At 46.6% G+C, this 23,041-nt stretch overlaps 9 protein-coding genes across 9 annotated transcripts; 6 read left to right on the top strand and 3 right to left on the bottom strand.

Moving 5' to 3' along the window:
* Positions 1–349: 349 nt before the first annotated feature.
* TREMEDRAFT_71613 (uncharacterized protein) lies at positions 350–2,568 on the bottom strand (the record flags this gene model as incomplete). The annotated part of the gene is made up of 12 exons (XM_007004759.1): positions 350–441; positions 482–761; positions 805–966; positions 1,008–1,077; positions 1,143–1,379; positions 1,432–1,512; positions 1,554–1,744; positions 1,788–1,824; positions 1,930–2,031; positions 2,086–2,300; positions 2,346–2,464; positions 2,510–2,568. 12 exons carry the CDS (start codon positions 2,566–2,568, stop codon positions 417–419), a joined length of 1,578 nt encoding a protein of 525 aa, XP_007004821.1. The 3' UTR covers positions 350–416.
* A 203-nt stretch (positions 2,569–2,771) lies between these two features.
* Positions 2,772–4,248, top strand: TREMEDRAFT_71612 (uncharacterized protein). Its single transcript, XM_007004758.1, has 8 exons — positions 2,772–2,855; positions 2,924–2,954; positions 2,999–3,057; positions 3,107–3,167; positions 3,299–3,475; positions 3,682–3,803; positions 3,953–4,054; positions 4,103–4,248. Exons 1-8 carry the CDS (start codon positions 2,844–2,846, stop codon positions 4,106–4,108), a joined length of 570 nt encoding a protein of 189 aa, XP_007004820.1. The 5' UTR covers positions 2,772–2,843; the 3' UTR covers positions 4,109–4,248.
* Positions 4,234–7,705, bottom strand: TREMEDRAFT_73834 (uncharacterized protein). Its single transcript, XM_007004757.1, has 4 exons — positions 7,519–7,705; positions 7,323–7,476; positions 6,591–6,994; positions 4,234–6,346 (listed from the first exon to the last, which is right to left on the bottom strand). The coding sequence occupies exons 2-4, from the start codon at positions 7,474–7,476 to the stop codon at positions 4,487–4,489; spliced, it is 2,418 nt and encodes an 805-aa protein (XP_007004819.1). The 5' UTR covers positions 7,519–7,705; the 3' UTR covers positions 4,234–4,486.
* A 300-nt stretch (positions 7,706–8,005) lies between these two features.
* TREMEDRAFT_30796 (uncharacterized protein) lies at positions 8,006–9,384 on the top strand (the record flags this gene model as incomplete). The annotated part of the gene is made up of 8 exons (XM_007004405.1): positions 8,006–8,030; positions 8,082–8,109; positions 8,158–8,177; positions 8,364–8,415; positions 8,492–8,639; positions 8,719–8,809; positions 8,955–9,094; positions 9,256–9,384. The coding sequence occupies 8 exons, from the start codon at positions 8,006–8,008 to the stop codon at positions 9,382–9,384; spliced, it is 633 nt and encodes a 210-aa protein (XP_007004467.1).
* Positions 9,385–10,490: 1,106 nt separating this feature from the next.
* Positions 10,491–13,257, top strand: TREMEDRAFT_38998 (uncharacterized protein). Its single transcript, XM_007004427.1, has 8 exons — positions 10,491–10,996; positions 11,157–11,489; positions 11,565–11,804; positions 11,958–12,160; positions 12,355–12,503; positions 12,689–12,760; positions 12,823–12,905; positions 13,116–13,257. Exons 1-8 carry the CDS (start codon positions 10,913–10,915, stop codon positions 13,131–13,133), a joined length of 1,182 nt encoding a protein of 393 aa, XP_007004489.1. The 5' UTR covers positions 10,491–10,912; the 3' UTR covers positions 13,134–13,257.
* Positions 13,258–14,010: 753 nt separating this feature from the next.
* Positions 14,011–16,208, top strand: TREMEDRAFT_62255 (uncharacterized protein; the record flags this gene model as incomplete). The annotated part of the gene is made up of 5 exons (XM_007004583.1): positions 14,011–14,443; positions 14,800–15,140; positions 15,188–15,513; positions 15,678–15,730; positions 15,892–16,208. 5 exons carry the CDS (start codon positions 14,011–14,013, stop codon positions 16,206–16,208), a joined length of 1,470 nt encoding a protein of 489 aa, XP_007004645.1.
* A 1,053-nt stretch (positions 16,209–17,261) lies between these two features.
* Positions 17,262–19,185, top strand: TREMEDRAFT_62254 (uncharacterized protein; the record flags this gene model as incomplete). The annotated part of the gene is made up of 3 exons (XM_007004582.1): positions 17,262–17,844; positions 18,215–18,375; positions 19,072–19,185. 3 exons carry the CDS (start codon positions 17,262–17,264, stop codon positions 19,183–19,185), a joined length of 858 nt encoding a protein of 285 aa, XP_007004644.1.
* Positions 19,186–20,140: 955 nt separating this feature from the next.
* TREMEDRAFT_62253 (uncharacterized protein) lies at positions 20,141–20,849 on the top strand (the record flags this gene model as incomplete). The annotated part of the gene is made up of 2 exons (XM_007004581.1): positions 20,141–20,456; positions 20,719–20,849. 2 exons carry the CDS (start codon positions 20,141–20,143, stop codon positions 20,847–20,849), a joined length of 447 nt encoding a protein of 148 aa, XP_007004643.1.
* Positions 20,850–21,306: 457 nt separating this feature from the next.
* Positions 21,307–22,361, bottom strand: TREMEDRAFT_56901 (uncharacterized protein). The gene is made up of 3 exons (XM_007004487.1): positions 21,834–22,361; positions 21,600–21,761; positions 21,307–21,416 (listed from the first exon to the last, which is right to left on the bottom strand). The coding sequence occupies exons 1-3, from the start codon at positions 22,204–22,206 to the stop codon at positions 21,400–21,402; spliced, it is 552 nt and encodes a 183-aa protein (XP_007004549.1). The 5' UTR covers positions 22,207–22,361; the 3' UTR covers positions 21,307–21,399.
* Positions 22,362–23,041: the final 680 nt, after the last annotated feature.

Below are 23,041 nucleotides of genomic sequence, written 5' to 3'. Positions count from 1 at the left end.
GAGAAGATGCAAGTTGGAGTTTTGATGTGAGCAAGAATATCAGAAATGTGTGGTGAATGACAAGGTATGTTGGATGGAAGAGATGAGGAAAGAATTGCCTTTCTTCGTATTAATTTATATGACCTGCGGAGCTAAGGGGGCGGTGGCATCTTTGAAGTGGTCAAAGGTCTTCTACGCAACTCACCTTTCATGATATCCACCCACCTTTGACAATCGCTCTAGGGGTGTGGAGGCGGCGATGCCACAGATTCAAGGTTTGACCTGTTCTATGGAGAGATAGTATGATACGAGTTTGCAGGGACAAGGAGTAGTATTTAAGCTTCTATCGGTGTCTGAGTTCGAGGCGTGTAAGGAACGTATTCTGCGTTTCATATCATCTTCTATGTGGATGAAAGGATGAGAGTTGACATGTCGTTTCAAATCTCTGCCTCCCATACGCCTCTATACGTCAGTGACTGTAATGACATGGCAGATCTCTTACCTTAGTCCATTAAAACCGATGACTCTTCTACCATCTCTCTGGGCGGCTTCCCAATCGTCAACCGTGAGATCCACCTCTCTAACGATACCTTTCTCTAGGAGATATCTCCGCATCACTCCGTCGAGAAATGGTGCAGTCTTACGGTCTAGTCGTGGTGTGGCCCAATCAGGCATACCGGGTACGGGAAGATAAATGGCGATGTTGGAAGTATTTGTCTCTAGTAATACGGATTTTGTATGTAAAAGCACTTCCGGATGGGAACCAGAAGCTCCTGCTGCCCCTATAATGTCATGAGAGTAACAAAGAGAAAATTGGAAGCTCACCTCGTTCTGCCGCATGATCGTATATCTGTCGTAAGGTCGTTTTGTAGAGTCTGGAATCTCTCTGTGATTGTGTCTCCGTAGAAAGGTCAGTTTCCAACGGGTCCAGCACTAGGGGTCGTCTGAAAGGGCTTCTCGCGGGTGCAGGACGTAATTGAAAGAAGTCTTCAGGTCAGACTCGCACTGCGTAAGAGTATGCCACATACTTGCGTCCGCAGGAGCCGGTATAGCCTGCACTTCCAAATCGGTTGGAAGAGGATGTAAGACGACTCTCACCTGCTGTTAGCAACTCCCTTTCAGCAGTATCAGGTGAATCCACAAGAGAGGACTCATTGACGTACTCTGTAATCACCAGGTTCACACTGCTTCAGTAATGTCTCGATCTTCTCCCAAATTCTTTCATCCCCCGGCCATACGCCCCAGACTCCTTGGCCGCTCTTGCCCGAGAAATACTTATGCGCCTCTCTCAGACGTTTCAAATGCCAAGGAAACAACGGGACTTCCGACGATCCGACTCGTCTCTCAAAAGGTGAATGCCCACTGGCATACCTCATCGTAGTGAACAATGAGAACGACGGCTGAGGGTTAACAAAACATATGCATATGGTTGCGAGTAATGGTAAATCATACTTGGTCATTCTCATCAGTCTTCGTTTCTCCTTCAAGCTCCGTGACATTGTCTTCCCATGAGAATCCGTAGCCGGCCGTGGGCTGTTGTCAGCTTTGCCTCAAACATGAGATGTATGACGCACCTCCAAGGACCAAGCTCGAAGGGCGGATACTGTGGCTTCACCCCATCCCCCTGCTAGTGACATATCCGAATTAGCTGACTCTCCTCCTGGAAGATCGACTATGCGCATGAGTGAGAGGTTTTCCGGATTGATAAACCCCGCTTTGGCGGCAGATCCGAAAAGTGTTCTGAGGGGAGTGTAGAAGTTGCCAACTAATTTCATCAGAGACTTACAGCACTTGCACGACAGACTAACCATTAAGTATAATCACTGGTAGACGATGGATGCCGAGCTAGACGATCAGCGCTCCACACCCACCTGACATGGCCTCACTCTCGAAGATCACTAGACGGTGGAAGGCGAAGGAAGACAATGGGGAGTCAAGGAGGAGTCATACCTGGTTCCACGTGATCATCTCCAAGGCTTCCTCGAACGTCCCATAGCCACCAGGAAGGACGATAAATCCGCCCGTGGCCAATTGAGCCATCCTCATTTTTCTCTGCGCCTTGTCAGTCGCTTCGTCCGTTAGCACGTGGCTGTAAGGAAGACTCACATCATGCATCGTACCAGTGACCTGATTTGTGAATCGACCACCGTAATCCTCAGTGAGGATCTCCTTTCCTGTCCCTTCTTCAGACTTGACCTGATTCGTTGATGCACCGCTGGAGGAGGGCGCTGGGGTGTACTCTGAAGCCCTCTTCACTAAAGCTCGGGGGAGTACACCATGGACGTATCCACCAGCTTCGAGGCAAGCTTTTGAGACTACGCCTGAGGTATAAGTATCGTATGAGGGAACTGAAAGACAGAACGAACCCATGATGCCTCGCTGACCACCTCCATAGATCATAGGTGTGTGAGCTTCGGCAAGAGCTTTCCCTACGGCATGGGCGGCTTCTATGTAGATTGGACTAGTCCCAATGTTGGACCCACAGCTGATAGGTGAGAGATACTCTCGTCGGGAATGCTCGAAGACTCACAAGACACATACCGGCTTGTGCATACCTGCCAAGGGGAGAAAAGGTGCTGGAGTTGACATGATCAAGTATTGTATCGTATGGAAGAAAGTCAGTCGATCAGTCGGAAGGTAAACGTTCTTTCTTCATTCACAAAGGTGGGCAGAATTGGAGCCCCGCCTCGTCACACCACACTTACACGTCTGAAGAATTCGCCGAAACGCCGATTCGGATCCTGATAGAGGACCGACTGGCCGCTGACGATGACATCGACGTGTCTAATACGCAATCTTTCTCTACAACTACTCGACACCTCATTAGGACATCGCAAGTCTCATATCCCGATTTTATCAGAATCATGTTCATCTTAGTTCGTTTCCCTCTAGCTTCATACCCTTTCTGTTCAGCTCGTGTGAGAGGGGCCACGCTGATTTCCAGAATTGGTTTTGGGACGTCCTCGCTCAACTCGGTGAGCTGTTTGTGCTATGGTTCCTCACCAGCTGACACATGTAGGACTCACGAGTAAATCTGCCAAACTCCTCTTTCTCGGTCTCGACAATGCGGGTAAAACTGTCAGCTCTTCCTCTGACCGGTGGAATGTGGAATGTTGACTTGACTTAGACCCTTTTGCATATGCTCAAAAATGATCGATTGGCAACTTTACAACCCACCCTTCATCCCAGTGAGCTACCCATCTCTCATCTTTCACACTAGATATCCTATCAGGTTCAGATCTCTATCAGGAAGCTGATGAGGCATATGAGTAATATTGGGACATCAGTATGAAAACTCCGAGACTAGACTGACATACAGCATCCGAGGAATTGTCAATTGGCAATGTCAGATTCACAACCTTTGATCTAGGAGGTCACATGCAAGCACGTCGACTATGGCGAGATTATTTCCCAGAGGTGGACGGAATAGTCTTTTTGGTCGATAGCGCGGATACGGAACGATTTGCCGAGAGTAAAGCGGAGCTGGATGCTTTGTGTAAGTCTGTCCACATTCTTGTTTCCTCTTGAAACATCACTCATTCTCATGTTCGTTTTACTAACCGGCGTTGCTCTCAGTTTTGAGATAGTAAAGCGAAGGAATATTTGGCTGTTTGACACGCTCTTACGATAGTCAATAAGAGTGGAGGGCATAGGGTCTGAATAGCGAGTACAAACGGAATATTACAATTGTTTAACTCTCAGTATCAATCGAATCACTCGCTATGGTTCCTTTCCTCATTCTGGGCAATAAGATCGATGCCATGGGTGCCGTATCTGAAGAAGAGTTAAGACATCAACTGGGTTTGTATACCACTACCGGAAAGGTCAGTTCATCCATTTTCACCTTTATCTCAAATCATATGACACCACACTTGCCTCCGTTCTTACCCCGTCCTTGCAAGATGTGTTACCTATCGAGTGTTTATCCATATTTTACTCTGCTTCCAACAATGCAGACATAGCTGATGATCAGGGCAAAATACCTCTCCGTGATATCCGTCCCATCGAAGTGTTCATGTGTTCCGTCGTCATGCGTCAAGGTTATGGTGAAGGATTCAGGTGGTTATCACAATACGTGTGTTTCTTTCTTCTTCCTCAGAGGTCGGAATTTGACTGATATCAGATCTGATCAATTTTGTGAATATGAGATGTGAGAATTTGGTCAGTAGGTCGGCCGCGGCCAATGGAATGGAGAGGTATGATACGAAGTAAGATGATCACCTGTCATAGACCACGACCGGGGTCATGTATAATGAAAATATATGAGTGCATGCGACTTTTCTGGATCCAACTTACGTTTTCCGCATTGCCATCTCACCTTGGATTTACCGCTCATTCTTCCCTTCAAGGTTCAAATCCGACTGCTCGATCCCCTCCTGCCCTCTCATGGTCCCCTTATTTCTCCTTTATCGTCCAATTGTTTCCCTCGTACTCTTGACAATTGACAAGCCCAAGCATGCATGACTTCGAAAAGCTATGCCAAGACCACATCACAATGTCGTACGACTTAGGCCTTTCGTCTCGCCCTCGGTGTAGCTGTACCTCCCCTTCCTCTCCTCGCCCTAGGTATAGTACCCACCACAGGTGGTGGACTTCCACGTTCACTCGGATCCTGAGTAGTCGCTCTCCTGGTGCTCCTCCTAACTGCCGGTGTCTCCAATACAGTCTCCATACTAGCTATACTAGCTCTAGCCTTATGTTTCCCTCTTTGTCTTTTACTAGGATAATTGGGTTCTTCATCTTCCAAAGCGCGTGACATGGATCTTGTAGCTCGTGAATTCCGAGTATTAGGTATTTCAGAAGTTGCACGAGTGACACGTCTCGTTTTTGAAGGTGGAGATGGTGGATTGAACGAGCCAGGCATAAAAACAGTATCATCATCTTCTTCTTCATGTTGTACTCTTTTGCTTTGGATTGTTTCAATGTCTGTTTCCTGTAATATTGGTTCATGATGTGATTTCGGTTTAGATGAACGAGTTGAACGACGTTGTTGTTTAGACGAATCACCAACTTCTTTGAAATGATTCTTCTCTTCTTGGTCCTCGATGATCTTAGGTGGAGCATGTTGAATGGAAGAAGAACGCGGAGGTAAATTGGTGATTGGTTCCACATGTTTCGTCGTCATGATTTTGGGAGTGGAAGTGGGTAAAGTATGAGTAAAAGGTTGAGTGGGTATATGATCAGAGGTTGGATTTGAGTGTTCAGAAGATAAATCGTCATTGATAATCTTCCTTGTCCTAGGTATTTTCTTTGTCGGTGTCGTATCATCTTGTATTGATTTAGGTAACGTAAATGGACTACCACTTGCTACTCTTGTTTTGATAGGTGAATTAGAAGCTGACGTTGCGAATTTCGGTGGACCGGAAAAAGGACTTGCGGCTCTATTTCTGGATTGAAGTGAGATAGTTTTAGATATACCTAATCCGATTGAAGAAGAATTTGGTCTATCTGATAAACTTGATATCTGTAGGTCTTTGGATGATTTAGAAGTTTCAGGTTGATCATCCTTCATGAGCGTGGAATTGGGATGAGGGATTGATATCCAAGTATCCGACATTGACATTTCGACATCTGTCTCTCCATGACCGTTCAATGTCGTAGTGGATATTTGAGGTTCAACGAGTCGATGACCATTATGTTTGACATCCCCAGGATTTACGGTGGTGTCGAATTGGTTATTTGATAAGATTGAGACGGGATTTGTGGATGGTATAGTAGATAAGGATGTATTTGAAGGATAAGAATAAGAATCTAACATTAAAACCCTTCTTTGAGCCTCTGGTAAAATCCCAATGAATTCTCTAACCATTTCTCTCCTTCTATACCTTTCTTCTTCATTTCCTATCCCTCCAGCTAAATCTTTATCTAATTGTAAACTCTCAGAATATTGTCCAGTATGTACTAATCTCAACGTAACCAAATCCGCCAATAATTCCTTCGTATCTCTAGACATTCTCTTAGGTGGATGATGTAAGAATTCGATCAAATTACTTTGTTCTTCTTCCAATAAAGGGAGATGAATTAATTCTTTCAATAAACGTGTTTGGACCATGGGAGTATCAGAACCACAAGGTATATCGGGTATACCGAATAACCAACATAAGAGAGAAGAGAAAAGTTTTGATTTGTCAAGTGGGAGAATACGTATTTGATTGAAAGCTGTAGAGAGGGACGATACGTGAGCGAGGGAGAAGAGACGGAGAAGGTTTTCTTCCATTGTGATGAGAGGAGGATGAACGGAGGTGAGGAATTTATGGATGAGTGAAAGGGATAGAGAGGAGGGAGGAAGGGTGGAAAGGGTTTGAAGAATGGTGGAAGTGAAATTAAGGGATGTTATAGCTGGGTCTGAGAGATGATGGACGGCATCCTATGATTTAGCATTGTATTCACTAAAGTAGTGCTCTCGATAACGATATTATGCTCGACGACCACGGTGGGTGAGCGAGGATGGTATTACGTGTCCGCGGAGACAATATGGATCGCCGCACTGGTACGTTTCGACCGGAAAGTACCTCATCTTTCTGAAGAAAATCACCCCAAACGTAGACCAACCAGTTCGAAAGATAAGGACAAGGAAGAAAAGAAAATGAAGAAACAAAATCAAAACTCACCTCCCATCGTTCATGATCCAAATTCCAATAACCACTCATGAAGACTCTCCAAACTCTTGGTAATCCTTTCCGTCTGGCAAATTTCTCAGCTTTCTCTTCTTCTCCCTCATCTTCTCCCTCTTTTTCTTCCCCTTGTCCCATCCCCGTATGATATTCGACACCATCGCTCACGTGATGAGGGTCGTCGGTTACCATATCATCATTCGATACATCACCTGAGCTGGAGTCTCCATTTGCGTCATCCTGCGAGACCTTTTGCGAATTGGGGATATCGGTGGAGGGGTAATCTTTGAGAAGATAGTAGAAGAAACAATCTCTTTTCAACCTGTCCACGGGGGAAGAATGGATAGCGTGGAGTAATCGACGTAAACCCGCTGGGGAAGTTGGAGGGTATAATGTTTGGCCTGATTATCAGCGACATGACAATGGGGTCATCACATTTCGAGACCTTCCATATTACGAGTTTTATACTGTGGGAGAGATGGATATTCAGAGAAGCTGTGGTATTTGGTAATCATATAGGAATTGGATCACTTGTGATCGATCCCAAGGAGCAGGGAGAGGAATGAGAAAATCCAAAGACCAAACACCAGAGTATGATGATGAGCCCCGCGTAGAAGTACACATATATGCCAGGCAAGATTGTATAGATGAACAATCTTGTATCTGGGATAACCTCCTGGAATGTTGTCGTGGAAAGGTAAGAAGACAAGGAGGAAAGACAAAACCTACCATCCACATTTGCCAATTCTAACAATCTGTCCAAAAACAACTTTCCTTCGGGGTACCTGCCTCTTCTCAACGTGATAGCCTGCACTACTTCCGATGTGTAAGGAGAAGAAGATATATCGAAATGTCTCAATATGGAATGAGGAAGTTCGTCCATCTACTCATCAGCAAGATTTGTATCGTAACAGAGAAAACCTACGATCGAAGTGGAACGTTGATGTTATAGCTTACCTTAACTTACCTCAACCGAGGGTTGTACAGAAGTTGATTTTCTTTTTCACGGATATTACATAGATTGCTAGTGACGATTCGGACTTCGTTCGTGAGAGAACCGAATCTCTTATCTCTTAGTGCCTTGTAAAGTATCAATGTGACCAAGGTGAGTGGGGTAAAGTACGAAGAGAGGATGTTTGATGGAGAAAAAAGAAACTTCAACGCGTTTAGAATTTGTTGAGGTTTTTGATGTCATCAAGAATTTTCAACTTTTACTTCACCTTTTTCATGCTTGAACTTGATAAGTTACCTGACTTCTGACATTGAGGGGCGTACAGCAAACAAGAAGACAAGCTTCCCGTATCTCTGAAATCATACATCGGGGATTATCCTTCAGCCTCTAGCCTCTCACTAGTTTCTCTGGGAGCTACCAGGTATAACGGCCACTCAAGGATCAAGGAATTGCGCATGACATGGTAATCTTCTTCACTTCCAAAGGTACGTTCTATCTCTTGCTATCTACGATGTGATCAAGCTGAAGGAATACAGTGGTAGATCCTCCTGTGGCGCTATACATGTTCGTCTGTTTTTTACTCTGTGGAATCCGCTGATCGCTGATATTCAGGGGAAGAGATAAAGTCGAGAGTGAGTTCACCGCATCTCATCGAGTTTCTTCACAAGTAGTAGTACACAACATATGAGCCCATATCGTACTCCTCTTATTATTATTCTTACAAGAGGCCAAAGAAAGACAACACAATAGATAGTCTACCATGATTGTCCGCGATGTGAAGAGGACATATGAAGGGACGGACGTCGACTGACAATCAGATGAAGAGCTACTCAAATATGGTCTTCCAACAGATGTCTGGTTTCATGTAGAGTAAGTATTCATATTCATACAATACGAATGCTCAATGTCGGGCAGAAATGACAAAAAAGCGTTCGTTGATATCTAGTAAACTCTCTTCTGCTCACGTATATCTTCGTCAAACCCCTGATCAACCACATGGACCATGGGACGACTTGCCTGATGCTTTGGTCAAAGATGCGGCGCAGTTGGTCAAGGCGAACAGTATAGAGGGGAATAAGAGGGATAACATTACTGTGAGACATGCCATTTGTTATTTTCTTCGCTACTCGACTGCCTCAACGGTCTTCGGATCGAAAGAAGGCTGATTTTTAGGTCATTTACACTCCTTTCCCTAATCTGAAGAAAACGGGAGACATGGCCGTTGGACAAGTATCATTCCATTCTGATCATAAAGTGAAACGAGGTGGGTCTTTCTTATCCTTCTTGAGCCTGTCTTACGTTCCTCACCCTTTCTTCACATCCCCTTTCTCAGGCTTTGGTCCGAACCACGGCCGCGTATCAGATGAGGAATTCAGAGGGTTGAACAGACGAACATAAGCTGAATCCAGTTCACGTACCCACGAGGGATAATGCGATTATCAATAGATTGAATAAAACAAAAGTGGAGAAAGAGGTGGATCATGAGGGTGAAAGACAAGATCGATTAAGAGAGGAAGGAAGGAAGAAGAAAGCAGAGTTGATAGAACGGGTTAGTGTTTCATCCCTCCAGTGCACAAAGTCGTCATGAACTCCTTGTCACAAGAAAACTCCCCAAGAAAGGCTGAGAAGATATGGACACGCGTGAGAAAGATGTGGATATCTCAGAGGAGAAAGAAACTGAGGTCAGAAGGGAAGTCGAGCTGACGGTAGAAAAACAAGGAAGCCGCACAGAAGAAAGCGTGGGAAGAAGAGAAGAAACAACGGGCATACGAAGGAATGTTCACTGAGGAGGCTATATCAGCGGCGAAAGATGATTGGAGTGATGATGATTTCATGTGAATTTGATGTTGATCCTTTTCTTTCTCACTGTTGCTGTCGTCATTTCATATCAACAGTCGTCTCTTGACTTGTCTTTGTTTAAGCAAGGAGTGATGGTCAGCATGTGTGAAAAAGACGTTAGAGTGGGTGAAGAGAATAAAATATACGGAAGATCATATTATACCATCTTGGCTGTCCCACCTGAGACGATACCCACTACCCCTCTAGCCGCTTTTGACCCGAAATCTCTTCCAGAACCAGAATTCCGAGCTGCGATGAGGGAGATTACGAGGCAAGAAGCCACAAAGGCGGTACTATTTGTCAATCGAGTCTTAGAAGATCGTGCCAGCTATAAATTGATTGCCATTTTCTCACCAGTCATGATCATCCTGGGAATGGGGAGACATCGATCGGGGTTGTCGAGGATGATTCTTCAGGTGACGAATAGGGGGAAGGATGAGAGGGAGTGGGTATCGTGGGGAAGGGTAGATCTATAACGATGACGCCATGCGCTACGCTCTCGTACTATTCAAGGTCAAAGCTCTGCGCCAATAAGGGACTCCAACGCTATGACCAAAAAGTGCTAGTTTGCTAGCTAAGAAAAGGTGAGGGGTCAAGGGTCAAGGTACTTGAGGTGGAGAGGTGGAGAAAAAAACGAACAATCGATAGAAAGTGACCCTTGATAATTGTCTCTCCTCGTCTGACGTTCGAGAAGATGCGAAAATTGCTATTGAACAATCAGCTTCATGTACATATGTCCTTAACACTGGTCACTCACATCTTAAGTTAGGTAATGCCATCCTCGATGAAGTACTCGTACATGCACCATGCTACCATGCTAGGCTCTCGAAATCCAGTCAGACGATATGCGTTGCGCCGATCAGGGGACCGTGGGAAACCTAGTCAGCCCCCTCTTTCAGGGGTGAACAAGCTGCATCTTGGGATTTTCGGGATGACGCGACTTTTGTCCCCTGAAAGGAACGTGTAAGATGTTTGGGCTCGTCGTGTTTCATGTTTTCCCTCGGGTCTTTGGCTTTGGAGCTTTTGGACTTGGGATTGTTGTGCTCGGATCTTTTACTTGCATCCTTGGCCCCCCTTTGCACATCCAATACAGTTGATTCCGTTCCGTGATGATGGGGATGAGATGATGACAGCATCAAAGATCAATGCGTTTTTGTCACAAAACCCACCTGACCACTTTGTTCATTCTCACTTTCGACTCTTGTTACTCTTCACTTCACTTACGAAGTACTCTGTACACATTCTTTCCCCCCCGACGCTCTTTTTGCCATCGACTGGTATTCAAACGCCCCAAAAACGTATTCGACGACGTACGACGAACAGAAAATCCGAATATTCTCTTCTCACCCGACGTACAACGGACCAAGACCCGATCAGTGCTATCAGTGATTCACTGAAATAGCTCACTGCGACTTTACACGCCCTGCATAGTTTTCCACAATCTTTAGCCCTTCTATCTTTTTCCTTCTCCTCGACCAGTGATCAGTGAGACCAGAAGGACCGACGGCAACTGGTCAGGATAACAAGAATGATTCATCCAACCAAACTGGTCCAGATACTTTCTAGCCTTGCTGTGCTTGGCTCTACCCTTACTTTCTTTCAATACGCCCCAGTAAGTCATCCATTCGTCCCATACCATTGCTTTACCGAGAGTATTCAGTCTCCTTTATCATCTTTATCTCTATAATAAATATCCTTTAATTACTCACCGTCCCCTCCTCTCTACTTTCTCCCCCCGGAGCTCCAACCAACGGTTTCAGTGCTGACTCCAGACAACACTTGCCAAACACGGCGCCAGATCAAGCGACCATGATCATCATCGACATCTCGCCGCCCGTCGTTCCGTCGCTCAAGCCGTTCGCAGGCGTACGGGCTCCAAAACTAACCTCATCAAACGTGGTGCCGACGGATCCAAATGTCGTGTCAAAGGTCAAGCATACACTCCTCCTTCCGTTTCAACATCCACTTCCGCCACAAGTGACAGCACGACTAGCACTACCAGTATCACCACTCAATCCACCACAGTATGGTCATCGCCTCCTCCCACCTCCACCGTTCCCCCATCTTCATCGCCCTTGCCAACGAGTAGCGCTGCTTCCGGTCCAGTGGTAGCTGGCGATTGGGCAGCGTCCAGCGGTAACAATGGACAAAACTGGGGAGGATGGAAAAACCAGGGAAAGAAGTTCGGTTTAGCTTGGCCAAACGGAAATTGGGCAGGATCAAGTGATTCGAATTACATTGGAAATTACATCGGAAGTAAAACGAGTTGGTATTACACCTGGTCACCATTTTCAGTTAGTAGTGGAGATAGTTTGGGGATCGAATTTGTGCCCATGCTTTGGGGTCCGAACCAGGTGTCGGATTGGTGGGGGCAGCAAGGCCATTGGCCCAATACTGTGAAAAATGCGTTCTTCTTCAACGTGAGTTTGCTCCACTTCCACCATTGGCTAACCAACTGTCGCCTATGTCACCTATCCCTCCATCTTTTCCTATATCAAGACGGAGAGTACGGGGTCCGGGTGGGCGAGTAGTCATGGCGTACCGGCCGATAATGTTGTTCGACTCACGATCAGGAACCCAATGAACAATCCCAATCCAATATCGCTGCTGGAGCTTCAGTCCAATATTGGATGAACGACTACCTTCCTCTGCGTAACAAAGGCATTGCTCTTGGTTCAGCCGCCACTACCAACGCTCCGAGTGGTGTACAATGGGTAATGGATTCTATCTCCGCCTGTAAGCAGTATGGCAACGCCGCTGCGGACTGCCAGCCAGAGTGAGTTCTTGACTCGCCTCTGTACATCCTTCACAAAGTCTGCCCATTTGTAAAACCCGTCAGTTGCTGAAGACCGATGACGGATTTTTGACCTCCGACATGTTTCGTCAGACCGTGCCAAACTGGTTTGCATAGAGTAGCATTGACGAGCTGTTCGGCATCATCCAATACAGGTAGTGATAGCTAACACTCAGCTTCGCCGTTTGTCATTGGTATTCGACTCAAGTAAGCGACATGCAAAATTACCTGTGGAACTACCACCAAACGACTGGGTTGAAGATATGGGTGACAGAGTATGCTTGCCAGTCTTACTCTAATTTACCACAGTGCTCAAATGGGGACAGTAAGTCACATTTGTCCACTCTACTCTTCTCACATGCTCGCGAGCCCGCATTGACTTCCTCGATTTGTCCTCACCTGGCTCACATCTTCCTCGTTTTTGAGCATACTGTCCCGGGCCTAGTTATCACCATTTTCTTTGGCTTTGAGGATTTACCTGAACCAGATGCGACGTGAGCTGATCCGTAGCTTGGTACTTGCACCAGACCATGGCGGAATGGATGGATAGTCAAGATTATATTCTTCGATACAGTCCTTTCGGTGAGTGTCTCGACATTTCCATCCGGTTCTATGTTGCGTTCCAGAATGAGCTGAGCAAAAAGGTGCCATGGAAAACCTCCAAGGAGTAAACCAGGACAATGCTTTGATGAATCCTTGGGGAAGCATCACTGATCTCGGCAATTGGGTGAGCAACGGCTTTCGCGACCCACCCCCACCCCCACCCTACATTTTCATGCCATGCATCATGGTGGGAAGTTGGCCGTCCCTCGCATTCCTCTCACGTTGCACAACGAGGCATCACTGGCCATGCCAACCACTCTCCCATGAGCACGAGCGGGGACATGCATGTTCCTCCTCGTTTCCAACGCAGACGTGGACGACCGCTGATCCCCAGTACATCTGGAATTCTTAGGCCGAAACCCTACAATCCGACCGGCGCGGAAATGCCATCTTCGACGTGTATGTAAAACGATCTCGAACGAAACTCACGACTTGATGTCGAAGCGAACAATGCATCTCTTACTTTTCGGGTTGAGCTGATCCGGTGACCCGACTCTCTTCGTCTCTTCCTACCCACTTGGCTGTCAACACTGAATTCACACCGGGCGGCAAGTGCGTTTGACTATCTGACTAGACTTTCTCATGGTGTTTGGCAATCCCTAGTTTTTCCATTTCTGACAATTACGAGTCATGTTCCTTTGATCCTCTCAAACGTATGGAACAAATTAGGAGAGTGAAACAGATACTCTTCCTTGTAAGTCAGATAACATGTCACACAGTATCGCGGGAAGATGACTTACTGACAGGGATTATGAAAAGAACATCAGAAAGGAGCAGTATGGAACGATACCGTTACATTGACAGACAAATGGACGTCTAAAAGGATGTTGACGTTTTGACAGAAGGATGAAAAGAAAACCCATCCTTCGGGAAGGTGAGAGAGCATGAAAAGATACCACAAACGAACAGGAGTTGACGAGAGGATCCATATGTATGTATCACTTAGCCCAAAATGAAAAGATACGGTAGGTTCCTTTCAATTTTTCCCTCCGCGAACTTCGGACGTCACCTCATTTAACGAGCTGAGCGGTCTTCATGATATTGTTACAACTACACTGATACGGGACTTTGGGCATCTGTATATCACGAGACGGCTATTCAAGTGTTTTTATTTGACCTGGATCTTGTATTGGATTTTGAGGTAGATTGACGTGACTGATTAACTTTGGGTTGACTAATTGGTCACTCTTAACTAGAAGTGAAATCATTGAAGGAAACCACGGTCAAAAATGAGGACAAATCCATGGGAATCTTATACGTCTCCTGATCTAATCCGGATACTCTCTTCAATCTCTTTCGTCTGTCCTTCTCTTTCCTTCTCGCGTCCCGCGTCAAAGAGAGAATCACATCTCCCAACATCTCAAGTTTTCTCGGACTTGGAGGGTCTCCCAACAACAGTGAAACCTCGTTGGCTTCAAACAGAATCTGAAGAACAAATCGAGAAGACAAAAGCGAAATGTGAAATCACATGGTTAGGACACGCTACGACTTATCTCCGAATTCCTTCAGCTGACTCTGAGGTTTTTTTGGGTGTATTGATGGATCCTATTTTCTCAAAAAGATGTTCGCCTTTGTCTATCGGACCGCAAAGGAGACTTGGGACGGTGTGCGAGGTGAAAGATTTGGAAGAAGTGGATATCGTTTTGATTTCACATGATCATTGTGAGTTTCTTAGATCTATTCTCATACATTGACTTTCTCCACTACGTTTCTTTGGGATATTCTACTTTCACATCGATATAATGATCACTTGAAGAAGTACTCGGACGCCCTAGGCCTTCGATGACCATCTATCTGTCTGTCAGGATATACGTTTCATCGACTGTACAGATTCTCGTCTCCTTGATCACGACTCTCACCACTTGTATAAATCTTGGATCTTGTATGGATATCGTTGTGGGGGAGACTTAGATCCTTGGAGACTCAGAAGCTCAGGGGGACCACAGGGTTCGGATATACTGTACTCGTACAATCAAGGAAGGCAGTTGAGCTAAGAATGGTTTTTCATTGACGATCAGATGATCATCTAGATAAACAGACTATCAAAGATCTCAATAATCATTTCCCTCAAGCGAACTACATGGTTCCCACTGGTACCAAGAAATGGTTGGTGAACTGGGGTGTTGACCCTACACAAATAAGGGAGATGACCTGGTGGGAGGATGTCAACTTTACCTTGAGATTTTCCGATAGGAAAATCTCTTATCGTTCTGAGAAGTCCTTCGCTCATAGCATTTTGAAGGGCGATGAAGAGAAAGAGTTGGGAGTTGATGGATCGAGACGAGAGAGAATGACTGCCGAGAATACTCTAGATTACCTCGCAGTGATGAGCTCAACTGTTCAGACGAAAGGAGAGAAGGTAGGAATGAAGAAGAATACAGTCCGAAAACATCTATATCGTATGAGCAGAGACCACCAATGGGGGAAAGGACGGAAACGGTTAGTGGGAAAGATAGTGCAGAGGTGAGACCCGGGACGCAAAGAATAGATTCAGAAATCGCCTTTGTGCAATCCATCGATTACTTAGTGTCTGACCCGATCAAACCCATTGTTGATCCCACGAATTCGACCGAAAAGTTATTGAAAGAGGAGGGAATCTCAATTCGACTGGTATGTACCCCGGCCCAACATGCTTCAGGAAGAGGAATGTGGAGTAAGAACAAAGCTTTGTGGTGTTCTTGGTTGATGGAGTTTGAGAATTGCAGTGAGACTAAAAGAGTGTTTTTTGCAGGGTTAGTCATTAAGTTTCACTTATTTTCTGTACATTCTCACTTTACTGAACATCCCTATCACGCCATGACCTCGCGTGGAAGATTGTGACTATGTCAGATATCCAAATCCTTCATCTTCAGCTACAAAAAGGGAAATCTGAATGATCAAGATGACTCATGAACAGAGATACAGGTTATCGATCAACTTCCGATGGACCAACTTGTCCAATCTTTCGTGGTAAGTCTATCCCTCTTGCTACCTCATTCCCATCTCTTTTTCCTTGGAGTTTGATCAACCATCGTCTCTCTATCTATGATATATCTATCTGCTCCTCTCAAAAGTATGGGCCTAATCCATTGGATCGATCTAAACATTTGAGATGATCGTCTAACTTTCAGAAATCCGAGAAACCTACGGAAACCCTACTCTTTCTTTATTACCAATTGCAAATGGTTCCGTCTTACCTTATCTCGAAAGTCTAATCCCCTTTCTTCGAATTGACGACGATGTCACACGACATGTTCATCTCACACCTCAAGATGCTGTTGATGTGCATAGGGAGATGAGAAGTGATTTGAGTATCGGGGTTCATTGGGGAACGTTCACTTCTTCTCGGAGAACACAAAGTACGATCAAGGATTTGAACGATGCCAAACGGCTTAGAGATGTGAATAGCTTTCATGTTGGAGATGTGGGTCAGACTTGGGAATTCTAAAAGATCGACATTCCTGTCGATGATCAAGACAACACCCATGTCTATCAAGGTTCAACAAAACGATTATCAGATGAAGATGTTATAGCTACTGTATACAAAGAAGTGGGGACCCATGGATCAGTCGGAACAACTACTCTCTCCCAGGATCTTGTCACGACTCACGTTCAAGGTAGGAGCAGAGGGATAGAAGAGTGGGAAGGATGGGTGTTGAGTCATGGTCCTTATATTCCAGGACAAGGGAGGGCGCAGAAGAAGGGAGGAACTCTCAAGATCACACACTTTGTTATCAAATGGGTCTAGACATTGGGTTGTGAGTGAGTCTTACCACTTCAAGCACCATCCAACCATCCCTGAGATTCTCCCACGTATCTCTCATCCCTCCAGAAACTCAGATGCGACTCTCCCCCTTCAAACCTAGTGATGTTCAGCTTGCTAACGTCTAAGATGTTTTCCCACCTATCCACGGAGAAACACAACTCATTCAGCCTCAAATCGCTATCCCACCACAGCACTATTCCTCCTACTTTACGACCCTCAACTATTTACTTGTCGCAATCCCCTAATCCCCCGAAACTCACCTTCGTTTTCGCGAACAAACCCTCCCACGTATCACCGAAACCGATCACGGAACCTGCGAACATGCTAGACCCATGGCTGTCAACCCCGCACATCCCTCACGAAGCTCTGAGAAAACTCTCACGACTTTTTGACCAATATCCCACGGATGCCCGAAACGATCTCCGCTCACTTTCTACGAGATTCTACGGATACCCTGCAAGACCCGAGCGACTCAACCACTATCCCACGGATCTCCGAAAATCTCCATTTCCCCGAGAAGTTATCCGACGGATGTCCGAGGGGTCGTACAACCCCCCGAACACCTATCCCACGGATTGGTAAGATCCATACCGGCGGACATCGAATGGCAGAAGTGGATGGGGAGTTCTCAGGGGTTTTAGAACCTCCCTTGTCAAGTGGAGGATGAAGGTGGAGTAGGAGGAGGGGATATAAACAGGAGAAGCATGGAGAATTTGCCACTTACTTACCATATCAATGTTGACCCTTCAATTCCGCCGTCTTCATAAGAACGAATCTGATAGTCAAAACCAAGCAAAATCTCATTATCAGCAGCCCGGCTCAGAGACCCAGGGTGATGCATCTCCTTCCTCAGATCCCCCTTCCTACTCCACACAATCTGCAACAGAGGACACCTCCCAAATCCCAGTTGGCAGCGAATCAAAGCTCAACGCTCCAGAGGGAAGGGAAGTTGACAGTAGCCATGCTTCAGGTGCGCTGGACACTCCTGCAAAAGAATATAATCCACCTGCATCAGGAATAAGAGGTCTTTACAATAGCATTTCACATACTTTGGAAGTAATCCGTCAGCCTATGCGAAAGTCGACCCATCCTCTGCATAACAGCTCTGTACCAGATACAAACAGTCTTGCCTTCAGAGCTTTGGACCTAGCGGAACTCCGTACTCGGGAATGGGAAGCCCTTACAGCTAATCTTAGTCCTAGTGCGTTGCAATCGAAGGCTCCGACGCCTCAGTACACATCTAAAGACCTCCCAGCAGAGCCTGCCACAACACAAAATGATGCCAACCATCCATGTCCTGGGAGTATTGTGCAACATAGTGAGAAGGCCAGTGATGAATAGCAAATTCAGTCCTTGAGTTCAAATAATTCATAAGAGTGTTGCTTGTTGGCTCCGCTTAGAAAGCCTAGTCACAAGCCTCTAGGCCCCTGATAGAAATTAGATGGTCCGTGACGGGAAGGGGTGATTTCTGTTTGCAAATAATGATGTGATAATACAGAGGGGGAAAAGAGCATGCATCAATTCTACATGTCTCTATACTTATCACATTCCACTCACACGCAGTAAACCAGAGACGATTGAATAGAGTTCAGAGGATAAGTCGAACAGAGAAATATTCGACGGAAGGGGTAATTATGTAACGGCGGTTCGGCCGTCCTGGCCCGATTCTATCGGCTAACAAGGTTCAGAGGATAAGTTGAACGAAGGGATATCAGACGGAAGGGGTCATTATCCTAGTGATGGTTCCACCGTCCTGGGCCGATCCTATCGGCTAACATTCACGATCCAAGTGGAAGGGAAGGTGGTGTGCGTCGGCAAATCGTCCGCAAGACAAGCAGGTTGTGGTCCTGTCAGTGGCAGTCCACATCACTTCTCAGCTCTTTTCATGTCTAGCGCCCAGGTCCTTCCCGGGGTGGAGAAGCTGGTGGTGTATGTCCATAGGAGGTGGAGGATTCTCTTGGTTGATCTACCCCACTGCCGCTCTTCTCCTGGGGGGGAAGGAAACTCCGTCGATGAACGGATGGATCTCACACCACCTTCCCACGCCGCCATATTCTCCTCTGGTTCGAATCAGTCAACATAGAACTCTCATCGTTTTCTAAAGCTTAGTAGCATCTCATCAGGAGACGATGTCCACCAGTCAGGATGGACAGATCAGCACCCCCGGGGACCCCTCCTCGACGACGGTCCCCCTCAACCGCGGGGACCCACCTTCATCAAATGCCTCAGAGGCCTCAGTATATCGTTTGTGGCCTCCCTTCCCACTTGATGTAGACTCATCTGATTGGGGTAGACTGAGAAGGTACCCTAAGATCGTTCCCCCAAGTGGACCGCGACAGGAAGGAGACCGAGCTAGCTCATCGTCTCCAGCTCTATGAACAATGTGGTTTCACCCTAATCCACCCACAGGCTATTGGTCCAAAGCAGGACGAAACCAAGTCCAACAAACCTTCAGTCACCCTCCCCCCCCCCAGGCTCTGGTGATGACCTCGAGAAGCTAGTTTCATAATTTAGGAAGGTCACAGAAGAGGACTTGAATGCACAGAAATCCGATGAGGGTGAATCTCTGACTCTCTCAGTCTCCTCCATCGTGCAGCACGATGCTCGACCCGATGAAGGATCGACACGACCGAGCCTGGTCCCGGAAGAGGTTGATTGATGGCGGGCAATGTAGTATCCCCCTGGTTGGATAATTGGCGAGATCGAGTGCAGTAGTATGATACGAGTAGTTACAGAGTGACCGATGTCATGTCATTCCTTCAAGTCATCCTTGCTGATCCCGTCAAAATGGACTATAGAATATTGGCGGTTATTACACAGCTGAAATGTTGACAAACCATTATCAAATAATCTATCTCTCTTGTGCATACTTGACTGTATCATTCTTCTCCACCGATTGAGCAACTACCGTCCCCTGTGATTGCCCAGTTTCGGTGGCGAAACTTTCCTCGATCTTCCCTTTCTCTGAACTCACGACTCCCATTCTATCCCACCGTCTGTCCTGAATCCTAACGAACGTGTCCTGACCCTTCCCATTCGTGAGATTCATGGGTAAGGAAACCAAATCCGACTCTCTTCCTCTACGGAAAAACCCGCGAATCGTGCCCTTCGGACAAAACTAGACGGCCTCGTCTTTCCAACCATTGATCGTCGTACTCTATGTAAGTACCAACTTCCCTTCCCTTCCCATGGTGAGAAAAAAAAAACCGTGGGATAGACGTGTCTTCCGCACTATCGATCTCCGACCGAATCCCCTGACCGATTGACCGTCGAGGAAGAAGCGAACGATAATCTTAGTCCGGCCTAGGTTTAGAAGGAAAGGTGCGCACGGCCTCTCTCAACACCTTCTAAAAATGTCCCACGTTCCCTAGGCGGGATCCGAACCGGTCAAAACTCATGAATTCTTCTTCAATGGTTGCTAGATCCTTCCCTAACCTGTGGGAAACTTCTCATACTTGTTTGATCATCCCTTGTAAGAAGTAGAAGAAAGAGAATTTCTTTGAAAGATATAATAACCAAATTTTCTACCCCATTCTTCCATCCATATCTCTTCTCTTCCCTCCACTTCAAGTGATTTTGCCACTTTTGAATCAAAGCTACCTGCATCCGTCAACATGAGTACTAAGACTTTCAACGATATTCCTGGTAGATCTATCTCAGATGCAACTCTAGTCCGTGGGGATTTACAAGACGTGACAATTTCCACCACTGTTGCTTTTCCCATCAATACCGAGTTGTTTGATAGTGAGAGAGGCGTTGGCAAATTAGAAGATTATGAAGGTAAAATACTCCTGGAAATATCCAAGGTTGATCCTGAGTTCTTCGGATCACTCGGACAACCTCCTTCATATGGATCTTTTGCATCTACGCAACAAGCTTCTCTGAACGAACAGAGCAAGACCATACTCAGGCAATACTATAAGCGATTCAGTCAACCTGACATGGATGCTCAAATACCAACACTGATACTTCCCCCTCCGTCCCCGCCCTTCACCGATACAAGAGGCATTGACTCAAGATCTGGAACTCCAGGATCAATCACTTCCTCAATTTGCTCTGAACATCTTTCACCAATCTCGGAAACCTCTCCTCTTTCTGAATGTGATCTGCTCTTAACCCCGAAACAAATGGGGACCTCCCCAGAATGCCTCTCTCCCAGTTATGACAGACCTGCGAGCTCACTATCCCACAGAGCGCTCTCTCCCACCCGAAGGAGCAGACAGGGGAGCCACAGGGCACGTAGCCGTTGAGGTGTTTGACCATGGATGCGCTGGAAATTTATCAGGGCTTAGTGGGCCTGGCTTGTCAGTACTTTTTGGATGAATGATTGTTAGCACCGTTTCTGTTCTCTGACCATGATGGGATTGTCACCCGTTAATAACTGAGGTACGATCAAACCGGGTTCCTATCTTAGTGATTATACTGCCTTTCGATCGTCTCCTGATCACATGTCATTCATTATGTTTGTTAGTTTGTTGCCGGAGCAGGTCAGACGTTACCCCTTGACACAGAGATGACCTTGTTAATGTTTCATCAAGTGATGTCCTCCCTTAGAGTGTCAATGGTGAGCTGGACATCATCCCCTGTACGGTCGTCAAGGTTACGATAAGTCGTCAAGACGACGATCAGCGACTAATATCATTGTGACATCAACGTTGTTAGCATCCCACTCTGCATCTTCACTCCCAACTTCTTTTCCGAGTTTTCACCGGCGGATCCTGCACGACGACCCCACCTGACAGGAAATTGCATGGAAGACGAGAAAGTACATCATATGCTTGGTGAGTGACGTGAATGCATTCCTGATTATGAAAGTGAACGATGTCATGCATCGAGGTATCAAGGCGTAGGAGACGTACGATCCGCAGGTGTTTCAAAAACGGCGATATTCTATCTCAAGTCAGCATCAACCTTAAACACTGGTCCCATTCACACGACAGACCACAATCAGTCAAATGGTTTATAAGACGTGACACGTTGACATGTCCGAGGTGGGGAAAATGTGTTCGAGATGATAGTTTCACAAGAACAAGAATCTGCTTGGAGTAAGATAGAGGGTACGCTTAAACTCACGATGTGTTTGGACGGACCCCTGACCAGCATAGCCATATTGAGACTGATGAGGAGGGCTGAAAAGCTGAGAGGGACCATATGGGCCATCTTCGGGAATGGAGTTGGAGTCGGGTGTGAAGAGTCTCTGTGGATGACCAGCGGATTGGACATAAGATAGTGAGGCTGAACCGTCAGCGGCGCGCTTAGAAGTTCTTATTGTGATGAAGAGAACTAGATGAGATATGAGTAACGTACCCGATTCATATTCTTCTCTTTCCCTCACTTCCGACCGCTGTCCTTTAACACTCCCATTCCCTACTGACCTAGCGCTTCTACTTCCATCCCAATCAGGTCCCTGTGCCTGACCTAACAACGCCGAAAACCCAGCCGGTGTTCCTTGTTGCCATCCATTCCCACCCATGTCCTCTGATCGTCTCAATCCCGCAAAAGGATTCTGGCCCGTCAAACCATTGGCTCTGGCAAATTCGAACCTTGAAGTCGACCGTGGTGCATCTGGCTGTTCGAGCTGTACGGGTCTTGATGGTCCTGCAGGTGGTTCCACGTTATCCTCGTCGAAGGGTCTAAATGTCGTAGACCAAATTCCTTCCCCAGGCGGATGTGAAATCATCAAATCAGGAAGGTCAGTCGCCAAAATACCGAGTTCGGCCAAACCAATCGAAACCTTGTTGAATGGGGTGGGATTGAACTGCGTATGAGGCACGGCTTGATTGTCCAATACGAAAGCGAAGGCTGGATCGGATAAGGGGAATGCAATAATGTCAGGTTCTGGGAATGGGGAGTGGACCTGATATGGTTCATCCGTGAGTGGCGGTACGATATCTGTAGGACGAGTTGGGGTTTGAGGAGCAGGAGAAGATGATGAAGGACCAGTTTCGGAATCTCGTGATGAATCATCCCGTTCCCCGGACTCGACTTCTTCCATCGGTAAAGGTGGTCGATGAGGTGAATCACCATTGACAGATGTCATTGCTGATAGACCTGGTGGACGAGAAGTTTTGGCGGTGAGAGGAGGAAGTAAGGATGATTTCTTTCGAGGTGAAGGTTGAGAAGAACTGGGCGCCAAGCTGCTAGTGTTGGAATCGTTACTTTTGCCTCGAGCCATGGCCGCTGCGGAGGGTTTGCGCTTATCTGCTTTCGTTGGCAGAGGGGCAGGGGAAGGGGTGGGGGGAGGGAACGCGGTGGTGCTTCTGAGAGGGAGGACAGTGGTGGCCTGAGGAGGTCGAGAGGATCCGATAGTGCCTGCGGGGATGGGTCTGAGGGCGGGTTTCGAAGTGAGCAGGCCTTTCCCCCAGCCGGCAGAGCTGGGCAGGGGTGAAGCTGGCGACGTCAGCGATTGCTTCCAATCTTATTTTAGCTAAACCCCACAGCAAAAATCTGGCCCAGATGTCTATCTGTGAAGGGGACCAATCCCGCTTGGCCAAATTAGGGAACGATGATAAGTA

The sequence above is a fragment of the Tremella mesenterica genome (genome assembly GCF_000271645.1).
Source record: "Tremella mesenterica DSM 1558 unplaced genomic scaffold TREMEscaffold_5, whole genome shotgun sequence".
NCBI lineage: Eukaryota > Fungi > Basidiomycota > Tremellomycetes > Tremellales > Tremellaceae > Tremella > Tremella mesenterica.
The sequence above is the reverse complement of the archived record's forward strand: the minus strand, read 5'-3'. Positions and strand labels throughout refer to the sequence as shown.

Excerpts from the sequence above, each read along its gene's own strand:
- TREMEDRAFT_71612 (XM_007004758.1), top strand. Across the intron at positions 3,168-3,298 it reads ACAACCCACCCTTCATCCCA|CATCCGAGGAATTGTCAATT; the intron begins GTGAGCTACCCA and ends ACTGACATACAG. Across the intron at positions 3,476-3,681 it reads AGCGGAGCTGGATGCTTTGT|TATCAATCGAATCACTCGCT; the intron begins GTAAGTCTGTCC and ends TTTAACTCTCAG.
- TREMEDRAFT_73834 (XM_007004757.1), bottom strand. The coding sequence starts at position 7,476 with ATGGACGAACTTCCTCATTCCATATTGAGACATTTCGATATATCTTCT. Across the intron at positions 6,995-7,322 it reads AGAATTGGCAAATGTGGATG|GCCAAACATTATACCCTCCA; the intron begins GTAGGTTTTGTC and ends GCTGATAATCAG. Across the intron at positions 6,347-6,590 it reads TGGATCATGAACGATGGGAG|GATGCCGTCCATCATCTCTC; the intron begins GTGAGTTTTGAT and ends GCTAAATCATAG.
- TREMEDRAFT_38998 (XM_007004427.1), top strand. The coding sequence starts at position 10,913 with ATGATTCATCCAACCAAACTGGTCCAGATACTTTCTAGCCTTGCTGTG. Across the intron at positions 11,805-11,957 it reads AAAATGCGTTCTTCTTCAAC|GAACCCAATGAACAATCCCA; the intron begins GTGAGTTTGCTC and ends ACTCACGATCAG. Across the intron at positions 12,761-12,822 it reads TCTTCGATACAGTCCTTTCG|GTGCCATGGAAAACCTCCAA; the intron begins GTGAGTGTCTCG and ends CTGAGCAAAAAG.
- TREMEDRAFT_56901 (XM_007004487.1), bottom strand. The coding sequence starts at position 22,206 with ATGATTTCACATCCGCCTGGGGAAGGAATTTGGTCTACGACATTTAGA. Across the intron at positions 21,762-21,833 it reads AAGAGAAGAATATGAATCGG|CCTCACTATCTTATGTCCAA; the intron begins GTACGTTACTCA and ends CTGACGGTTCAG.